General features: G+C 67.3%; 1 protein-coding gene and 1 pseudogene across 2 annotated transcripts; both read right to left on the reverse strand.

Annotated features, from left to right (window-relative positions):
- Positions 1–124: 124 nt before the first annotated feature.
- On the reverse strand, positions 125–18,168 carry ZDHHC5 (zinc finger DHHC-type palmitoyltransferase 5). Of its 2 annotated transcripts, none has more exons than XM_065838735.2 (12): positions 18,054–18,168; positions 10,722–11,884; positions 5,629–5,750; positions 5,134–5,291; positions 4,883–5,055; positions 4,685–4,787; positions 4,129–4,220; positions 3,915–4,047; positions 3,383–3,506; positions 2,529–2,641; positions 1,532–2,403; positions 125–1,242 (listed from the first exon to the last, which is right to left on the reverse strand). In XM_065838735.2, the coding sequence occupies exons 2-12, from the start codon at positions 10,823–10,825 to the stop codon at positions 1,080–1,082; spliced, it is 2,157 nt and encodes a 718-aa protein (XP_065694807.1). In that variant the 5' UTR covers positions 10,826–11,884; positions 18,054–18,168; the 3' UTR covers positions 125–1,079. The 2 variants fall into 2 exon arrangements, with proteins under 2 accessions (XP_065694807.1, XP_071664736.1); XM_071808635.1 differs by having other exon boundaries at positions 3,843–4,047.
- LOC139828049 (uncharacterized) lies at positions 8,206–10,598 on the reverse strand (annotated as a pseudogene).
- Positions 18,169–18,389: the final 221 nt, after the last annotated feature.

Here is an 18,389-nt window from a genome sequence, read left to right on the forward strand (position 1 = left end):
GACCCTGCCCGTCGCTCCCCCAGGAACTCACCTCGTGCGGGGGCAGCCTGCCCGGGAGGCGCCTCCTGCGGCGCTGGGCGCCTCGCTCCCAGACGCCGAACAAAGCACACGCACGCCGGCCGGGGCGGCTCATTAAATATCCTTTTATTCCTCGTTTTTAAAATGGCTAATAAGAATAAAAAACCAACGGCGTGGCGCTGCGGAGGCCACCGGGGAGAGATCGCCACGAGGGCCGCGTGGTGCCGGGCGCTCGCGGGCTCCTGCGCGGGGACGGGGACGGGGAGCGCTGGGCTCCTTGGCTGCGTTTTTGGCATGTGGTGAGAAAAATATTGCTCTGTGGGGCCGCGCCCCCCGGCCTCCCCTTCCCCACGGGAAAAACAACCGCGGACAGCGAGAAACCCGGTCAGCCCCGCTCAAACTACGCAAAATGAACAAAACCAGGGGAACCCACCAACACAAATCCCGGGGAAACGGTAAAAGCCCAAAAACCGCGGGTGGGGAGGGGCGGCCCGGGGTGGGGGGGAGAGTCACGAGTGGAGAGCCGGGAGCAGCCTCCTCGGCCAAGAGCACCTCGGGGGGGCGGGGCAGCCCCTGGGGACAGCAGCGCCACCAGCGCCGTCCGGCCCGTACCCCCGCAGGGACACGGACAAGCGGGACCAGGCCCTGGGCCGGGGCCGGGCAGTTTCTTCCTCTCTCTGGGTAAGATATATAATTTCTGTGGGTTTTTTTAATATTTATATTTATATATATATAGATATTTATATATACACACACCTGGTAACTCAGAAAGAGAAAAAAAATAGAATCCGTAACAATAATAATAAAAAAAAGTATTCTGGTTTAAAAACAATCCATCCCTGCCCCGCCAGGCGAGCGAGCGATTGCACGAGGCCCACGGCGGTGGCCCAGCCGCGGGGCGGGGGCTGCGGACGCAGCCCCCCCGGAGTCCTTGGTGGGGGACGAGCGGCCCCACTCGGGCGTCACCCCCAGTTTTGGGGGCGGGAAGGGCCACGTCCCCTGTCCGGCTGCTGGAGCCACAGTCCGGCGCAGAACGTCCCTGGGGGCGCGGGGGCGCTGCCTCATACCGAGATCTCGTAGGTGGTGCCCCCCACCCCAGAGACCTTCTTGACTCCTCCGCGGGTGGGGCTGCCCAGGGGCGCCTGCCCTGTGCCCGGGGTGGCCCCCAGGCTCTTGGGCTGCCCGTTGGACTTGCTGTAGGCGGCTCGCAGCTGCAGCTCGTCCCTGCGGGGAAGGACAGACGGACACAGGGTCAGGAGGGACCGCTGTCACCCCCCGAGGGACCCCAGCCCTGCCCCCACTCCAGCTCCCTGGGGGGGAACCAGCTCTGTTCTGGGACAAGAGGGAGGACAAAAAGGAACAAGAGGAGGGGGGGTCACTGCTGCGGGTGCAGGGAAGAGGGGGCCGGAGGGGCTGCTGGGCGGTGGGGCAGCCCGGGGTGTCCCAGGGTGAGGACCCCCCCTCCATGGCACAGCAGACCCCCGCACGCGCGGCAGCTGGTGCCGGTACTTACTTTGGTGGCAGCAAGGGCTGCAAGGCCACCTCCTCCGGCTCGGGGCCTCCGGGCGGGGCCGCGGGCTTTTGGCTGCCGTAGGACAGGGACTTTCCGAGGTGGGGGGCGGCAGGCGGGTCGGGGGAGCCCAGGGACCGCGCCCTCAGCGCCGCGGGGGGCTCGGGCTTGCCGAAGCGCGGCGGGGCCGGGCGCGTCAGCGGGTTCTTGCCCAGCGGCGAGCGCTTGGAATCGTCCGAGGAGGAGCTGGTGCGCGGCGCGTTGCTGGAGCCCGGCGTCGACTGGATGCCCGAGTCCGGCTGCGCCGCGTCCTCGTCCCTGCCCGCGGCCGGCGGCTGCTGCAGCAGCTTCTCCCGCTCCTGGATGGAGGCCACGATGTGGCGGGAGAGGTTGTCATAGCGCACGGGCGAGGGCTCGCGCGGCACGGGCTTGGGGGGGCCGGCGAAGCGGCCGTGCAGGTCGGTCTCTCGCTGCTGGGCGATGCGCGCCGAGAGGAAGGGCGAGGTGTAGCCCACGGGCGCCTCGGGCTCCGGCGCCGCCTGCACCGACTCGAAGTCGGGGCTGTCGGAGGGCGTGAGCAGGCTGTCGTAGGACAGGCTGCCGTTGCGCGTCTGGTTCACCAGGCTCTTGTAGGAGGTGGAGGTGGTGCCCTCGGAGCGGATGGACTGCAGCTGCCCCAGCTCAAAGCCCGTGCCCTGCGCCGACTTGAGGCTGGAGGAGCGGGAGCCGCTGGAGAGCGGGTCGAAGGGGAAGCTCTTGCCGAAGGTGGGCGAGCGGAAGCTCTCGGGCTCCAGGCTGGGCTCCGAGCGGTAGCTGGGCTTGTGGCCGCCCTCGCACATGGAGTTGGGCTCCTTCAGGCTGTTCACTCGGCTCAGCTGAGGGGCAGAGGCACGGGGGTCACCCGCAGAAAGACAGGGTCCCCTGCAAAGCCCCAGCGCCCACCCAACCCCCCCAGCCAGGAACGCGCTGGTTCCCCGGCCCCGCCGCGGCGCAGCCGTACCTTGGCGCTGGTGGAGTGGGGCAGGGCCGCCGAGCTGCTGCTGCTGCTGTAGCCGGGCCGGTACCTGTACATGGTGGGCGTGGGGGGGCTGTCCTTCCCTAGCAAGCTGCTGTCTGTGGGGGGAGAGAGACACTCAGACCGCGGCGGCTCCCGGGGAACACCGTGCAGAGCCCCCTCCCTGCCCAAGAACCGGCTCTGAGCCTGGGGTGCACACATGGGGAGGCGGGGACGGGATGGCAGGCGGGTGAAACACAGTGGGATGGAAAACACGTCCCCATGGCGCAGTGTGGGGCCGGCGCTGCCGTTCTGTGCCACAGCCCCCGCAGGGTGGGCGCTGCCCGGAGGTGCCGCTGGGTGCCGGGTGCTCCGGAGCCGCCGGCTGCTCAGCCACAGGTGCCGCAGCCCCCTTCCAGGGGGACGGGAGAGCTGCGGAGACCCCGGCTGCTTCCAGCTCAGCCTTCGCATCCCACCTCTCGCCAAGCCCAGGCAGGAGCTCCCAGCGCTGCTCCGACGGCGCTCGGGGAAGCGGAACGCGAGTCCGCAGCTGCCACAAACGTGCTCTGCCGCTGAGCCCGGCCCGCCGCCGCTTCGCCCCCTTCACCAGGGGGGGCCTGTGCCGGCTTGGCACGGCTTCCTGCCCTCTCGCAGGGAGCAGCGCTGTCTGTGCGCGACCCCAGCGCAAGGGGCCATGTGTACCAGCGCAGAAAGGCGGCACGTCCTGCTCCACGCCGTGGCAGTGCCGATGTGCTCCGGGTCTGCCCTGCAGCCTGTTCCTGCAGCCCTGGCTCCTGCTCCGCCTGGCGCAGCCCTGGGCTCCCCTCCCAGCGCTGCCTGGCCCTGCGTGCCCTCCTTACCCTCGGTGGTGGCCAGGGTTAAGTGTGTCCTCAGGCCGGTGTAGCGGCTGAGGTCTGGCTTAGGTGGGGGTGGCGGCTCGGCGTCAGCAGACTGGCTCTCCGTCACCTCCAGGCTCCCCTTGGACTGCGGAGACAAAGCGCAGAGGAGATCAGGGGGCGCCGGGTCTCGCCCCCCGGGCAGGGAGCGGCAGCGGCGCTGCGGGGGCTCCGGCTGCCCCCCGGCATCCACCACTCTGAGCGCCTGCAGGCAGCACGTGCCTCCGGTGCTGGGACGTGCTGGGGAGGGGACACCCACGGGACGCTGCGAGGGCGAAGGACGGACGGGGAAGGGGACGGAGCGGGCAAAGCCTCATGTGGCTGCTGCCACGTGGGGGGACGTGGTGTCTGTCCCACAGGGTCACAGAACGAGCTGACACAGAGGGACGGGAAGGTGACAAGGCTCACTCGGTTCTTTACTCACGGATGCAGACTCGCAACCCTGGGCTGCGCGGAGGGTCCCAAGGTGGGGAGCACCGATCCCCCCCGTCCTCACCTTCGTCCTCTTCAGCTCGGTCTGGATACCGTTGTCCATGACCTTGACCGTGACCTGACCGTCCGACACGTCTGGCCGCAGGAAGGGGGGTCTCACCAGCACCGTCTGCTCAGCCTTGGGGCGCCCGAGGTACCTGGGGGAGGGTGTCAGGAGCTGCCGCCGGGAACAGGCGGCTCCCGGGGCTGCGGGGCACGGCCGCGCGGGGACAGCTCACCTGGGGGCCGGGGAGCTGCAGAGCACCCGGCTGACGTTCTTACAGCAACCGTTGGTGAAGGGGTTGACGCCACCACGGAACTTGCCCGTCACCTGCAGGACAAGGAGCATCGCAGCGCACGGGGGAGACAGGGACGCCAGGGGGATGGGGACCCGGGGGGCTCTGGTCCCACCACCTGGCCAGGGACTCAGGTCTGCTCAGCCCCCTCAGGACAGTCTCCAAGGACGGAGACACCCGGAGATACCCCCTCCCCTTTCCAGGTCCCTGTCCCACAGTTCAGCAGCCTTTGATGGGCACAAGTCCTTCCCCGATGTACGACTGGACGTCGCCTTGTCCCACGCTGCACCCGTTGCCTCTCGTCCCCCCAGAAGCGCCCGCCTGGCTCCGTGTCCCCACAGATCCCCGGGAGCGGCAGCGGGGACCGCCATGCCCAGCTGCACTCAACCTCCCGCAGACACCTCCTGCTCTGGTCCTCAACCAGCTCGGTGACCGTCCCCTGATCCCACCCGCTGCAGCTGCCTGGTCCCAGGGCGCCCCAGCCGCCCCGCAGCCATACCTGCTCGTTGGTGGTGCGGCCCCTCGCCACCAGCACCACGTGGAACCCCGTAAGGCCAGCGACGGGAATGAAGAACAGCCCGGCCACACACATCACCACCATGCTGCCAGCACCAGCTAAGGACGAGCTGCGCCCTGCGGCACGCACACTGTCCCCAAACCCCCCGCCCCAAACCCCCCGCCCGCCCGCAGAGGATACGTGACGGCCATGCGGACGCCGGAGAGCTCCTCCACCTGGTACAGCACGTAGAGCAGCCCGAAGCCGAAGACGCCCATGATGTGCGTGGTGAGCGACAGCAAGAAGAGGAAGAAGTAGCGGTAGTTGCGCCGCCCAATGCAGTTGTTGACCCAGGGGCAGTGATGATCGAACTCCTGCGGTGAGGGGACATGGTGAGGGGCTGCCGGGCGCTGCGGGCGCTGAGGGCGCTGCGGGCGCTGCCGGGTCCTCACCTCCACGCAGTTGTCGCAGACGCTGCAGTGGGAGCAGCGCGGCGGCCGGTAGAAGCGGCAGGTCGCGCACCACTTCATGCGCACCTGGATGCCCTTGATCTCCACCGTCTTGTAGAGCGGGGCCCGGAAGTCGTCCTCCTTGTCCTCGTCCTCCTCGGCTGGCGGGAAACGCCAGCGCAGCCGCGTGTCAGACACGGGCCCCGCTGCCTCCTCCCCTCCCGTCCACCTCTGTCACCAGGCCCAGGGACCCCACACACTGGCACAGGACGGGGGGGCTCTGCCAGGCCCTGCCCCCAAACCAAGACCCACCCGAGCCCCAGGGACCCGATTTGGGTGCCAGGATTTACGCTGCTTCCACGCGCCGGTCCCATGGGCTGGGTGCTGACCCCGAGCGATGTCCCCATGCCGTGTCCCCACCCGATCCCCTGGGCGCCCTCGGGATCCCCTGTGCCCGGGAGGAAGGAGGTGGCTCCACCCGAGCAGAGCCGCACTCACCTCGCGGGAATATGCCGGGGTCCATGAAGGTGGCCATGCTGAAGTTGGCCAGCACGAAGAGGAAGACGACGGCATTGTAGGCGGGAATGACTGGGGAGATGTACAGGCTGAGCCCGGGGCACCTGCGGGCACAGGGGCGGTGGGACACGCTGGCGTGGTCCCCGCTCCCACGCAGCCTGGGCAGCGTCACCGAGCCCCACAGTGTCCCCGTGAGCCGGCCCCGCGCATCGGGGTGGCCTGGCCGGGGAGCCCCTGCTCCTGGCTGCGTGTCCAGGCTCCTGCCCAGGGGCTGTGGCCATTCCCTGCCACCAAACCATCCTCCGCCCTCAGCCACTGCCCTCCACACCCAAACCAGAGCTGCAGCTGCACCAGCCCGACCCCAGCTGTGCTCAGCCACCCTCACGGAGCAGCCCGAGGTGGGACGTGCTCCAGGGAACCATCACACAACGCCACCGTCACCCTTGGCCCCGCGGCCGCAGGGAGCGCAGCAAGGGACTCGTCACTGTCCCCCCGCTCGGCTGGGGACAGCGGGCTTCCCCGCGAGGCGCCACTGTAATTCCCTAATCTGCTTTGCCGCGGGAGTTTAATCCGGCAGATCTAGGGCAGCATCTGTCCCTCCGTCCCCCCGCAGCGATAAGCGCAGGTGGATTTGGGCAGCGGGACCGCGGGGCCCGGCGGGCAGGGGACATATGGTGCCAGCACCGTAATCCCGCAGCCCGAGCGGGCAGGGGTGAAGGGGCGGGCACGGGTCCCGTCCCCTCCTGCACCGCCACCCGCTGCGACTCGGCCGGGGACGGTGCCACCACCGGCCAGGCAGCTCCAGCGAGGGGGCTGGAGGGGTGAGCAGAGCTGCCCTGCACCTGCCTGGGCAGGGCACGGGTGGGACAGGCGCACCGGGCACCGCACGTGGCACCGGGCCCCGGCCGCAGGGGGACAGGGACAACGACAAGGCAGCGCCAGATACAGCGGGAGGGCAAACCCGCTGGGCTTTAGGGGACACTGGGCAGTGACACTGCGCCACGACCGAGCCCTGCTCTGCCTCCAGCACCCCGGCACGGGGCTGTGCCCACAGCTCTCCCCAAACCCCTGCACCCCACCCCTCCCTGGGCACCTCGTGGGGCGGGAGCCTCGTCTCCCGGGGCACCTCGGGTGGTGCCACCAGCCCCATGTTCCTGGGACACGTCTGCGGGGCCTTCCCCGAGCTGTGCCCCAGGGCAGGGAGGGCTCCAGCACAGCCCGGGGCACCGGCCCGGCTGGCTCAGCCGCCCGTGTCCCTCCCGCGTCCCTCAGAGCCCGTCAGGCACTCCAGTGGCACCGCGAGACGGCTGCGAGAGCAGCAGCTCCAGCCTGTGCCCCAGACCCTCAGAGACAGCTCCGTGGAACCATGGGGTAACAGCACCGCGGGGAACAGCACCGGCACCGCGGGGAATGGCTCTGGCACTGTGGGGAACAGCACCGCAGGGAACAGCACCGGCACCGCAGGGAACAGCACCGGCACTGTGGGGAACAGCACCGCAGGGAATGGCTCTGGCACTGTGGGGAACAGCACCGCGGGGAACGGCACCGGCACCGCGGGGCCGGGACCCGAGCGAGGGATGAACACACCAGGTGTGCCCAGCCCAGCTCTCCCAGTGCAACCCGCACTGCTGGGAGCCGCAGCAGCAGCGAGGGGCTCACGCCCCGCCCGCCATGGGCTGTGCACCCACCACCCCTCCGGGCAGCCTGTGCCAGGGTCTCACCACCCCCACGGGGAAGAATTTCTTCCTCGTCTCTCATCTAAATCTCCCCTCTATATCAGTTCAAAGCCATCACCCCGCGTCCTGTCACCACCCTTGTGAAAAGCCTGTCCTCATCTTCCCTATGAGCCTCCTTTGGGCACTGGAGGCTGCTCCAAGGTCTCCCGGAGCTTCTCCTCTCCAGCTGAACACCCCAGCTGCCTCAGGCTGTCCCCAGGAGAGCTGCTCAGCCTCGGGTCACTCCTGGGGCTCCTCTGGCCCCTCTGCAGCAGCTCCGTGTGTGTCCTGTGCTGAGGACCCGGAGCTGGACCAGCACTGCAGGGGGGCTCAGCATCTGCCCCATCCCTGGAGACATCCCAGGCCAGGCGGCACGGGGCTCTGAGCAACCGGAGCTGGTGAAGATGTCCCTGCTCATGGCAGGGGGGGCACTGGGGGAGCTCTAATGTCCCTCCCAACCCGAACCTTTCTGTGACTCCATGCACCCCACCCGTGGGAGGGAACACGGTTCCTGCAGAGCAGGGAGCAAAGGTGCTGCCGATCCCCGGGAACTGCCGTTCTCAGCACCGGCTGCTCCCGGCTCTCACTCCCCAGGAAGCACAGGGGCTGCAGACCCTGCCTGGGCATGGGGAGGAGGAGGAGGCGCCCACCATCGCAGCCTCAGGTCTCACAGAACTCTCCCAGATCCCTCTGCAGATGGGGATGTGCAGCACGCCCATCACTGGGAGAGCTGTCCAGACTTGTCTCTGGCAGCACATAAGAGAACCTGGGGAATCTCGGGCAAACTGAGTCATATCTGGATCCGAAATGGGCTTTTTGCCACCAGCCACGCCAGGAGAGCCCATCAGTGCCAGCCTGGCGCCCCCTCCCCTCCCCTCCGCAGCCCAGCGGCCCCTGCCCCGCCCCCGAGGCGCTGTCCCCACTGCCCCCTGGACCCCAACCCACTGTGCCGGGCTCCCTGTGCTGCCCCACGCCGGAGCGCGGGCTCTGCCCTCACCGCGGTGCCCACGGCCCGGCTGCACACACAGCCCCGCTCGCACCACAGTCACACCAGGCCAGGCCCCACCAGGGGCATCTGTGCCACCGTGCACCGGAGCCGCCGCCAGCTCCAGGGACAGCCACGTCCTGCCCCAGTGTCCCCTCCTGGCACCAGTGCCGGGAGAGGCCAGAGCTGCTGCCCCAAATGGGTGCCGATCCCCCAAGCCGTCCCAGCCGCGGGGTGGGCAGGAACAGCTGGGGTCAGAGGTTTTACAGGTTCACCTAATTGCAGTGAAGAGTTTCTACTCCGCAGGCTCTGGCACGGCCCCAGAGCCCCCGCAGGCTGACCGAGCGCCGGCTCTGGCGCGGGACGGAACCTCGCTCTGTGCCCCCGCACCCCAGCCGCCGGGGGAAGGCGTCCGAGAACCGTATCGCTGGGAGTAACGCAGCCCCCTGGCCAAACAGCCTGTGTGAAAGTGCACAGCGCCTTGCTGCTCTGCTTGAGTTAATGTCATGTTTTAAAGTGGGTTAAATAACATCCACTGACCTACAATTAACACGACCCTGCCCAGGTGTTCCTGCTCTGAACAAACCTGCTCGGCAGCACTGGCTCCGGCGATGCTGCACCGCGGCACTGACACGCGGCTGCCATGGGCACCGCGACAGCTCAGACAGGGCTGTCCCCAGCACACAGCCCGTGTGACAATGCAGAGTCCCTGGGCTGCGACACAGCTGCTCAGAGACACTGCCCGCTGCAGCCCTGGAGCCGCCGCACAGACCCAGAGACTCCCTGCGAGCGCCCGACAGCCCGGAGCAGCCAAACCCCCACCGGGGCAGCCAAAGCCCCACAGGAGCAGCCAGACCCCCAGGGGGCTGCCAGCACCGCCAGACACTGTGTCCTGGTGGGATGGGACGGCCGTGCTGCTGAGCGACGCCACCAGCTGCTCCGTCCACACGGGCGAACGGAGCTGCCCGGCCTGGTGCTCAGGTTACCGTGTTGTTGCCCGGCTGTTGCCAGGCGCTAGAGCCGCGGTGACCTTGCAGCGCAGCGGCCACCGCAGCCGAGGAGGAGTTGCCTCCTGCAGCAAAACCCCTCGGCGGGGAGAGCTCTGGCCGGGGTGCGGGGACAGGTGTCCCACCAGAGCAAGGGACAGGACGGGGGTCACCTCCCCTGCACCAGCCATGGCCCTCCCGCCAAGGAAACGACCGGGCAGGGAGGGAAACAGAGCCGGCACCCCGGGCAGCAGCAGCACATCTGCGGCTGCCGAAACCACCCCAAACACTTCGCACAGGGCCAACGCAAGCCCTCCGAGGTGTGAGCACACAGAAAACCCTGCCTTGGCTACACTTCTCTGCTGTGCCCCGGAACATCCCTCCCCCCAGACCCCGACCCAGGGATACGCTCAGGACATGGCAGCTCATCCCGGTGGCCGTGCCCCATGCCGGTGGCCGTGCCCCATGCCGGTGGCCGTGCCCATCGCTCCTGCCTGGCACACAGCAGCGTGGCCGCGGCTGCTGCAGGCAGCTCCGTGCGTGCCCAGCAGCTCCTCACCAGCCCCAGCCCTGCGGTCCTGCCTCCCACCCACCGCCTGCCCAGACCCGGCTCAGCTCGGCCCCGTTCATGAGCTGTTTGTCACCTGCGAAGGGAAAACGCCAAGGTGAGCAGCAGCCCTGCCCCTCCCAGGCAGGGAGGTCCCTGTGGCACCGCCTGGCCCTCCCCAGCGCCTGGCACCAGTTTACACGCTGCTTTTCCCCACTGGCTCCGCGGCCACACAGGCACCTGCCCTGGGCAGGTCACCTCCTCCGGGCCCTCTCCAGAGGCACCAAACCCTCGTTTCCTCGGGGCACGGCCAACATCTACAGCAGCAGCAAGAGATCCACACAGGGGTCAGAGTCCTTCTCCTTGAACCTTCCTTTGTGGCTCACATATCAGTTATGAAACTCTAGAAATAACCAGGAGCCCGCCGCAATCCACGGAACCCCTCTGTGGAGCTCCAAAGGTGACAGTCCCCTGCACCATTACCCAGCTGCGGGTCACGCAGCGACGCCCAGCACGGCCGGAGTTGTGCACACACTCGGTGACAGGAGGAGCAGCTGCCAGGAGCTGAGCTGAGCACGGCGCCTCGTCAGGACCCAACACGTGCCCGTCCTCGGGCTCTCACCCATGGGAAACCGGGTGAGACGGGTCCAGCCGCAGCTGAACCGCTCCACGGGCCACGGAGCTCCCGCACCGACCCTCCTCCGCACCCCGAGCACCATGGCCCCGTTAGCCCGTCGAGAAGCCCCCGCTCCCCCCGCTGCCCCGGACATCCCTGCCCCCGCCCAGGGTGCCGGACCCGCGTGCCCCTGCCCCCCCGCCCGGGTGCAGCTGCCGGGACTCACGTGAAGGCAAAGAAGAGGGTGGTGGCTCCCACTAGGAAGATGGCGGCAGCGGAGACCGGGACGTACTTGCTGGGTTTGAACCTCTTTCCCGACGCTGCTGGCATGTTGGAGCTGTGGCGGGGGGTCCGCCCCGCAGCATAGCCCAGGCCCGCGGAGCCAGAGCCGGGTGAGAAGGGGAGGGCAGGCGGACGCAGCCGAGTCCCCGCAGAGGAGCCCGGCTACACGCTGCCCCGCCGGAGCTCGTGGGCGCGGGGAACGGGGGTTAAAAACATTAAAAACTCAGAGCAGAAAACTGGATTTGGATTTAAAACCGTTGGGGCAGGAACGGCCAGAGCCCCCGCAGCTGCCCTCAGCCGGGCACCGGCCCGCTAATGCCGGGCCCAGGGGCCGAGGTGGCCGCTGGGCTCACCGGGACGGGACCAGCAATGTGTGGGATGGGCCACGGTCCTGCCCAGCCAGCACCCCGGGAAACAGCACGGTATCAGTCACTTCTGGCTGAAAAGCCACTTCTCCTTTCTAATCTGCTCGGATGCCCGCAGCCCCTCGGCTGCTGCACGGAGGAGGGGTCTGGCAAGCGATCCGGTTCCTCACCGCACGCCTCCTCCTCGCTGGGGGCACAGAAACACTCTCCCTGATCTCCCCAGGATCCGGGGCCGGCTGGCGGTGGCCGTTTAATTTTATTTATTCTCTCTTGACTGTTAAAGCCGAGGAACAGCTGGTGCAAGGTTGAGCTGTAAATCCCTTTCTTGCCAGGGGGGCGGGAGGGGAAGGTCCAGCCGATGGTGCGTTTGCTCCTCTTCCTACTCGTTCCTTTCTCCTGACCCCCCCGGCCTTTCCGCAGGCTCCGTATCCACTCGGTGGGTGGAAATCGGCAGGAATTTCATCAAATCTTTTCTGCCGCAACCATGTCCAAGCAGCGCAGGGCAGGCTGGCGGGGAGATCTGGGGGAGCGCTCCTCACAGCCCCGGGACGCGACTGGCGGTGGGAACAGCGCTGGACAGGGCTGGCTCACCCATGGCCCGAGCGGTGCGGGGACGATCTGCTTGCTCCAGACTGCTTCGCTTCTTCCACCAGTAAAATTCTGCTTCGTTAATCCATTAGTCTTTTAAAAAAACAACTACATAAAATCATTAAAACTTGAAATCTGGTACACGACACCTCACCTAGGGAAAAAAGAAAATAAATTACTAAGGCACAAGAAGAGACGCGGCCATGTAAACAGTCACTAAAGTAACGCCGAGCTCCCCAGGACACGGAGCAGGCGCTTGCTGGAACATGGAAACAGCATCTGGTAGACGTAAAAGCCCAATGGCAAGTCCTAGCCCGCGAGACGCCGATCCCGGCTGTGACACAGCGACCCCGCAGCCCTGGGCCTGTCCCCCGGCACGGCCGGCCCTGCCCACGGCTGCAGCACCCAGCGGTGACAGCCCCGGGCCCACCGGGCCCGACGCATCCCCCACAGAGCCCCCAGGATCACCCCACGCCTCCCGGCTGAGCCCAGGGACCCCACGGCCTCTCGCCCAGTGCCCTCCCGTGGGTCCGGTGCCAGAGAACGGCACCAGGGCAAGGGCCTGGTCAGAGCGCTGGAGGCTCCGCGCAGGGTGGAGGTGTCAGGAGGGACAGGCAGGAATCCGGTCCCTTCCCTGGGGCGCAGGGAGAGGGGACACCGGTCACTCAGACACAGGGACCCGCAGCTCTGGGCTGAGAGCCGGGGTCTCCCAGGGACCCCACGGTTTAGGGAGCCCTGGGGTAGGCACCAGCCTGGGCCGAGCCTGAGGACACGCGAGGGAGCGCAACAGAAACACAGAGAAACTGCTTGGAAACGGCCGCGGGAGGCACCAACCTGCCCCAAAGCCCAGACACCGAGAGCCCATCACAACGCGGGGACGAGCCAGACACCGATTGTAACCGCACAACAGCCCGCCTGGATCCACCACCGACTGTAACCGTACAACAACCCGCCTGGATCCACCACCGACTGTAACCCCACAACAGCCCACCTGGATCCATCACCGACTGTAACCGTACAACAACCCGCCTGGATCCACCACCGATTGTAACCGCACAACAGCCCGCCTGGATCCACCACCGACTGTAACCGTACAACAACCCGCCTGGATCCACCACCGACTGTAACCGTACAACAACCCGCCTGGATCCACCACCGACTGTAACCCCACAACAGCCCACCTGGATCCACCACCGATTGTAACCACACAACAGCCCGCCTGAATCCACCACCGACTGTAACCGTACAACAACCCGCCCGGATCCACCACCGATTGTAACCGCACAACAGCCCGCCCGGATCCACCACCGATTGTAACCGCACAACAGCCCGCCCGGATCCACCACCGATTGTAACCGCACAACAGCCCGCCCGGATCCACCACCGATTGTAACCGCACAACAGCCCGCCCGGATCCACCACCGATTGTAACCGTACAACAGCCCGCCCGGATCCACCACCGATTGTAACCGTACAACAGCCCGCCTGGATCCAGCACCGATTGTAACTGTACAACAGCCCGCCTGGATCCACCACCGATTGTAACTGTACAACAGCCCGCCTGGATCCACCACCGATTGTAACCGTACAACAACCCACCTGGATCCACCACCGATTGTAACCGTACAACAACCTGCCTGGATCCACCACCAACTGCAACCGTACACCCCCCGACCTGTCACCCTCCACCCGCTGTCCCCCGTTGCGCACAGTGCGTCCAGCCCGGCACTGCCGACGCCTCCGCGCCCTCCTCCTCGTGCTCTGCTCTCCTGCCTCTTGAGGTGTTTTTCTTCAGGGTGGACAGGAAAGTATCTGGTGCTGACTAAACACTGACGGCTGAGAGAACCGCAGCACAAAATTAAAGGCGCGTTTAATGACAGGAACATATTACAATTAGATCGGTTCAGTCACAGTCAGGGCGTCAGTCACCTGGGCTGACTAACGAAGAACCCGCTCCTGCTGAGCTGCTCTTCCTTTGCAGGAACGAAGCTCAACTTCTCACACCCCTTTTTCTGGCCCGTGTGACGGAGGGGACGCCCGGCACAACACGGGGTGACGCTCATGAGCCACCAGGAAAGCTCCGGTGTCACCCGGCAGCAGCTCTCGACTGCCATGGGTTCGCCAGCGGGGAACCGTCGCCTTCTGCAGCAGCGCAGCACGGAGCCGGCCGCGACGAGAGGCGAGCGGGACCCCGCACATGTGGGGTGCAGCCCGGCGCCCACAGCCACGCACCAGTGTCCACAGCACGGGCGGGCGGCGATCCCGGGGATGGGTTACCGGGAAGTTCAACACGACATCACTGCTAATAACTTCAGCAGCAGCAACCTGCTAACGCGCTCGTCTGCTGCAGCAGGACACCGCGGCCCTTTGAAAGGCTCGGCCGCGAACACCAGCCACGCCTGCACCTCAAACAGATCCTGCCCGGGTGGAGCCTCCTCGGCAGCGCGGTCCCCAGCCCTCCCCGTCCCGCGCACCGTGCTCCCGCGGCCAGGGCTCCCCGAACCCCGTCCCTCGAGGGTCCTGCCCCAGCCGCTCCCCGTGGCGACGGGGCAGGAGCTGCAGTGCCCTGAGCCCCCGAGGTCTGCGCACCTGGCACAGCGCAGCAGGAACGCCAGGAGCGAGCCAGCCCCCCACCAAAGGAACAACGTGCGAGTTGAGGTACCTGCCGAGGAACAGTCTGCCTGAGCAAGCACCACGCGCAGGGGGAGCCCCAAGGGCTGGCACTGGTGACACCCAGCGAGACGTGACACAAATATAACCCCCGGCTCCCTGCCGCCTTTGCCCGAGAACGACTCCACAGTTCACCAAACCTGCGCAGGGCTGTGAGACCCCGAGCCCCCGGCACCGCCTGCGCCCGGGACCGAGGTCAAGACACCGGCCCCGACCCGGGGGCGCAGGTCCCGGCCCCCCGTGGTTGGAACGTCCGGCTGCTGAAGCCACCGAGGTGCAGCACGGCAGGTTTGCTGCTGGGCAACCTTCAACGTACCTTCTCTTTGGGCTAAACCACGTCACCCTGACCATCCTGGTCATTCGCCCCGATGTCCAGGAGAAACTCCGGCAAAACCCGCTCGACTTCCCACCGATGGTGCCAATTCACTACCACGTTCACACTGATTCTCCAAACAGGCGCTTCCTTCCCCCGCAGCCCTGCAACCCACCTACCCCCAGTCCACCCCCATCTCCCTTCTTTCCAAACCCTTCGTCCCCATCCACAAAAGCCACTCAGAGTGTCCCCAGAGGCACATGGGCTCTGCCCTGGTCCCTCTGCCCCTTCCAGCCCTGACCTGCCCTCAGCGCAGCCCCGCTCCTGCCTCCCCAGCCCGACTCTGCCGGGCACGTGTCACCAGTGACTTCCCTTTCCCTCTCCACCTGTTTTTCCAACCCCAGCACCCCATTTCCAGGGCATTTTCCCAGCCTCGCTCAGCTCAGCCACCTCCGCAGTTCCCCAGCAGAAGGGCTCCTGCCATCTCCCCTCACCTCCACTCCTGGGGACTTCCCTAAACTTTCAATTCCTCCTCTCAGGATGTCTGCGAGCGTGATTGCTGTCACCTCCATCTCCTTCAGTGCCAGCCTCCTTTCTTTTGGCTGACGTCCTGTAAAGTCTCACTCCAATCTCCTCTTGTTCCAGCACCCGTTTCCCGAAGCCCCGCATTCCTCCCGTGCTGCTGCAAACCCTCGGCTCACCGGCTTCTCTCGCCACCTACCCAGACATAGCCTGGAGAGTTGGTGCTTTGTGGCTTAATCTTCCTGCAGCATCAGACAGGACAGGAAAACATGCTGCACCGGGCCCTCCCCACCTCTGCTGGGCGAGGAAAAACATGTGTAACCAGCTCACAACATTCCCTTCCTTCTTTCAGTCGCTGTTGATAACCACCGCGGCTGCTCGGCGCTCCTGCCCCGGCAGGAGGAACACGCCACCAACACCCGTCACTGCGAGCTTCCCTGGACACGCCGCGTTCCGCAGCGCCCGCGGAGGAGAAAGTTCACTCTCGGCTGCCGGTTCCTCGCCGTGCGTCACGTCCCCGCGATCGCAGCGCGTTCCCACGGCACGGGCCAGGCAAACAGCTCCTGCCACGTGAGGCGGCGCCCAGCAGGCAGACCCGGCCTGGCACAGACGCGACGCACTCCACCCGCTCCCACCTTGTTCTGATCAGCTACAGCAGGGCTTACGTGGGGAAGCCCGCTCCGAGCTCGCTGCCGCGCTCAGCTCGGCACCCCAGCCCGAGGCTCCCCCTGCTCGTTCCAGTGCTGCACAACCAGCTCCCACCTGCCACTGAGGTTTAACACTCACAATAAGCAGAGAGCAAAAGTGCTCTCAGACCTGCTGGCCAGTGACACAACTGGGCCGGAGCAAACGTCCCAGGCCACGGGACACGGGGACATCGCCTCTCTGCCACCATCTCCACGAGACAGGCCAGGGGCTCCCACTGGCACCCACTGACGCAGGGGCTTGCCGTGGCCACGGAACCCAGCAGCCAGAGCCAACGAGGAGTTTACTGAGCCCAGACAACGGGGCTGGACACGGGCTGCACAATCGAAGGCAAAGCCCGCGGCGCCAGAGGTCGGGTGGGCAAACACCGAGACTCCCACCGAGAGCCCCAGTGCCGCCGGAACCCGCGGGCTTCCCGTGGACACAGTTTTCTGATCACCCCCGCCGCGGTGACACAGAACTCAGGCGTACTGTGCTGAGCACTGTACGTGAATGGGAGTTCCTGCCTCAAAGAGGCGATGTGGTGGCACTTTCCTGCTCTAATCCAAAAGACAGGTTCCGGGCTGTCCTGGCTCCAGGCGAACGGCCTGCGCCCACGGAACCGCGCCTCTCCGCGGGGAGACGTATGGGGTTTCCAGCAGAATAAGATACAGAAACCGGACACATATCCTGCTGCAGACAGCGGCCCAAAGGCCAGCACCCACTCCGTGCTGAGCTCCTGGCCAGGCTTACAGCATCCCACTCTCCTTCCTCCGCCTCCCCGCTGCTTTACACGGGATTAGCCCCATTCTACGGGCAGAGGGGGCAGGAGAACGTCTCATCCGCCACGGCCGCCGCTCACCACGCACCGCGGTGAGGGACAACCCGGCCTCTCCCGCTGCGTTCGGAGACAACAGTCAGCAATGGAGACACGGGCACAGCGAGATGGGACTGTCCCCAAACAGGCATCACAGCAGCCCTGTTGGACCCCTCAGCTCCACCTCAGCACCAGCTTCTCCATCTCCAGTTGGGGCTCGTTCCCCAGAAATCAACAGGAACAAACGCTGTGCTGCAGAACAACGGGCACCGAAGCAGTAATTACATTAAGCCCACTAAGAGAGACCAAGATCAGCACTCCTCATTTTGATCTAGACAAGGCTCGAGTTGTTCTTCAGATGCCCCACAAAACTCAGCAGCACCCCTCATGGAACAGCCCGTTTCCCTGCGTACCCCAATTCAGATCCTGGCAAAACCGCAGCGGCAGCCAATCCTGTCCCAAAGCAGGGCTGGGTTTGATCTCATCCCGGGGAGAGAGAACCGGTACGGGCACGGTCGTCCAGGGTTCGCACACCTCATGCTCAGATTTGGGGCTTCGGGAAGCGCGGCCGAACGGCCGACAGCCCAGCCCAGCCCGGCCCGGCCCAGCCCGGCCCGGCCCGGCCCGGCCCGGCCCAGCCCGGTCCAGCCCGGCCCGGCGCCGCGGACACGGCGCCAAACGAGCTCGAGGAGGAAGCGCTGGACTCTGCCCGGGAGGTTCTGCCCCCGCGGCCTGGGCGGCGAGAGCCCGGGCCCTTCCCAACAGGGGCATTGGGGCAGCCCCGGGCACCGGCAGCTGACGCGTCCCGGTGGTCATGCCCCCCTGCACGGCGGCCCCGGGCACGACCCCTCCCGGCCCCGCGCCGGCGCTCCCGCCGCTGCCCAAGGTCGCGCTCGGGCCGCGCCGGTCCGGGGGAACGTCCCGCCGGGCCGGGCGGTAACCCGGAGCCGGGCCCGCTCCGGGGATGGCACCAGGGCGGAACGGCGCCGCGGGCCCCGGGAACGCTCGGGGCCGGGCCCCGCTCCGTGAGGCGGGGCGGGCCGGGAAGGGGCCGGTCCCGCCGCGGGGCCGGGCAGGACGCTGGCGGCCGGGGTCCCCCGGTGACCACGGCCCGGCTCGAGCCGCGCTCGGGGAGGCGGCAGCCGGGAGGAGCCGCAGGGCCGGCCCGGGCCGGCGGGACTGCGGCGGGAGGGGCGCGGACCGGCCGGCGGGGCGGGGGCAGCCGGGGCCGCGCGGCGGAGCCGGGGCCGCGGGGGGAGGGCGCCGGGCCGGGGCCGCGCGGGAGGGGCGGGGCGGGCCCGAGGCCACGTGACTCACCGGCGGCGGCGGGAGGCCGCGAGCGCGCGGCGGACGCTCCCGGGCACGATCCGTCGCCGCGCTGGGCGGCCGGGCACGACGTCACGGGCACGACGTCACAGCCGCGCCTGCGCACGGCGCAGCGCCCTCGCGCGCCCCCGCCGCCGCTCCTCATTGGCCGCCGCGCGGTGAGCCGGCCGGAAGGGGCGAGGCGCGTGAGCGGGAGAGAGGCGGGGGCGGCCGGGGGCGCGCGTGCGTCACAGGGAGCGGGGCGCAGGCCACGGACGGCGCGTGCGCAGACCGCACCACGCGGGGCGGGGGGAGCCAGCGCTGCGCACCGCACCACGCGGGGCGGGA

The sequence above is a fragment of the Patagioenas fasciata genome, chromosome 5 (genome assembly GCF_037038585.1).
Source record: "Patagioenas fasciata isolate bPatFas1 chromosome 5, bPatFas1.hap1, whole genome shotgun sequence".
Taxonomy (NCBI): domain Eukaryota; kingdom Metazoa; phylum Chordata; class Aves; order Columbiformes; family Columbidae; genus Patagioenas; species Patagioenas fasciata.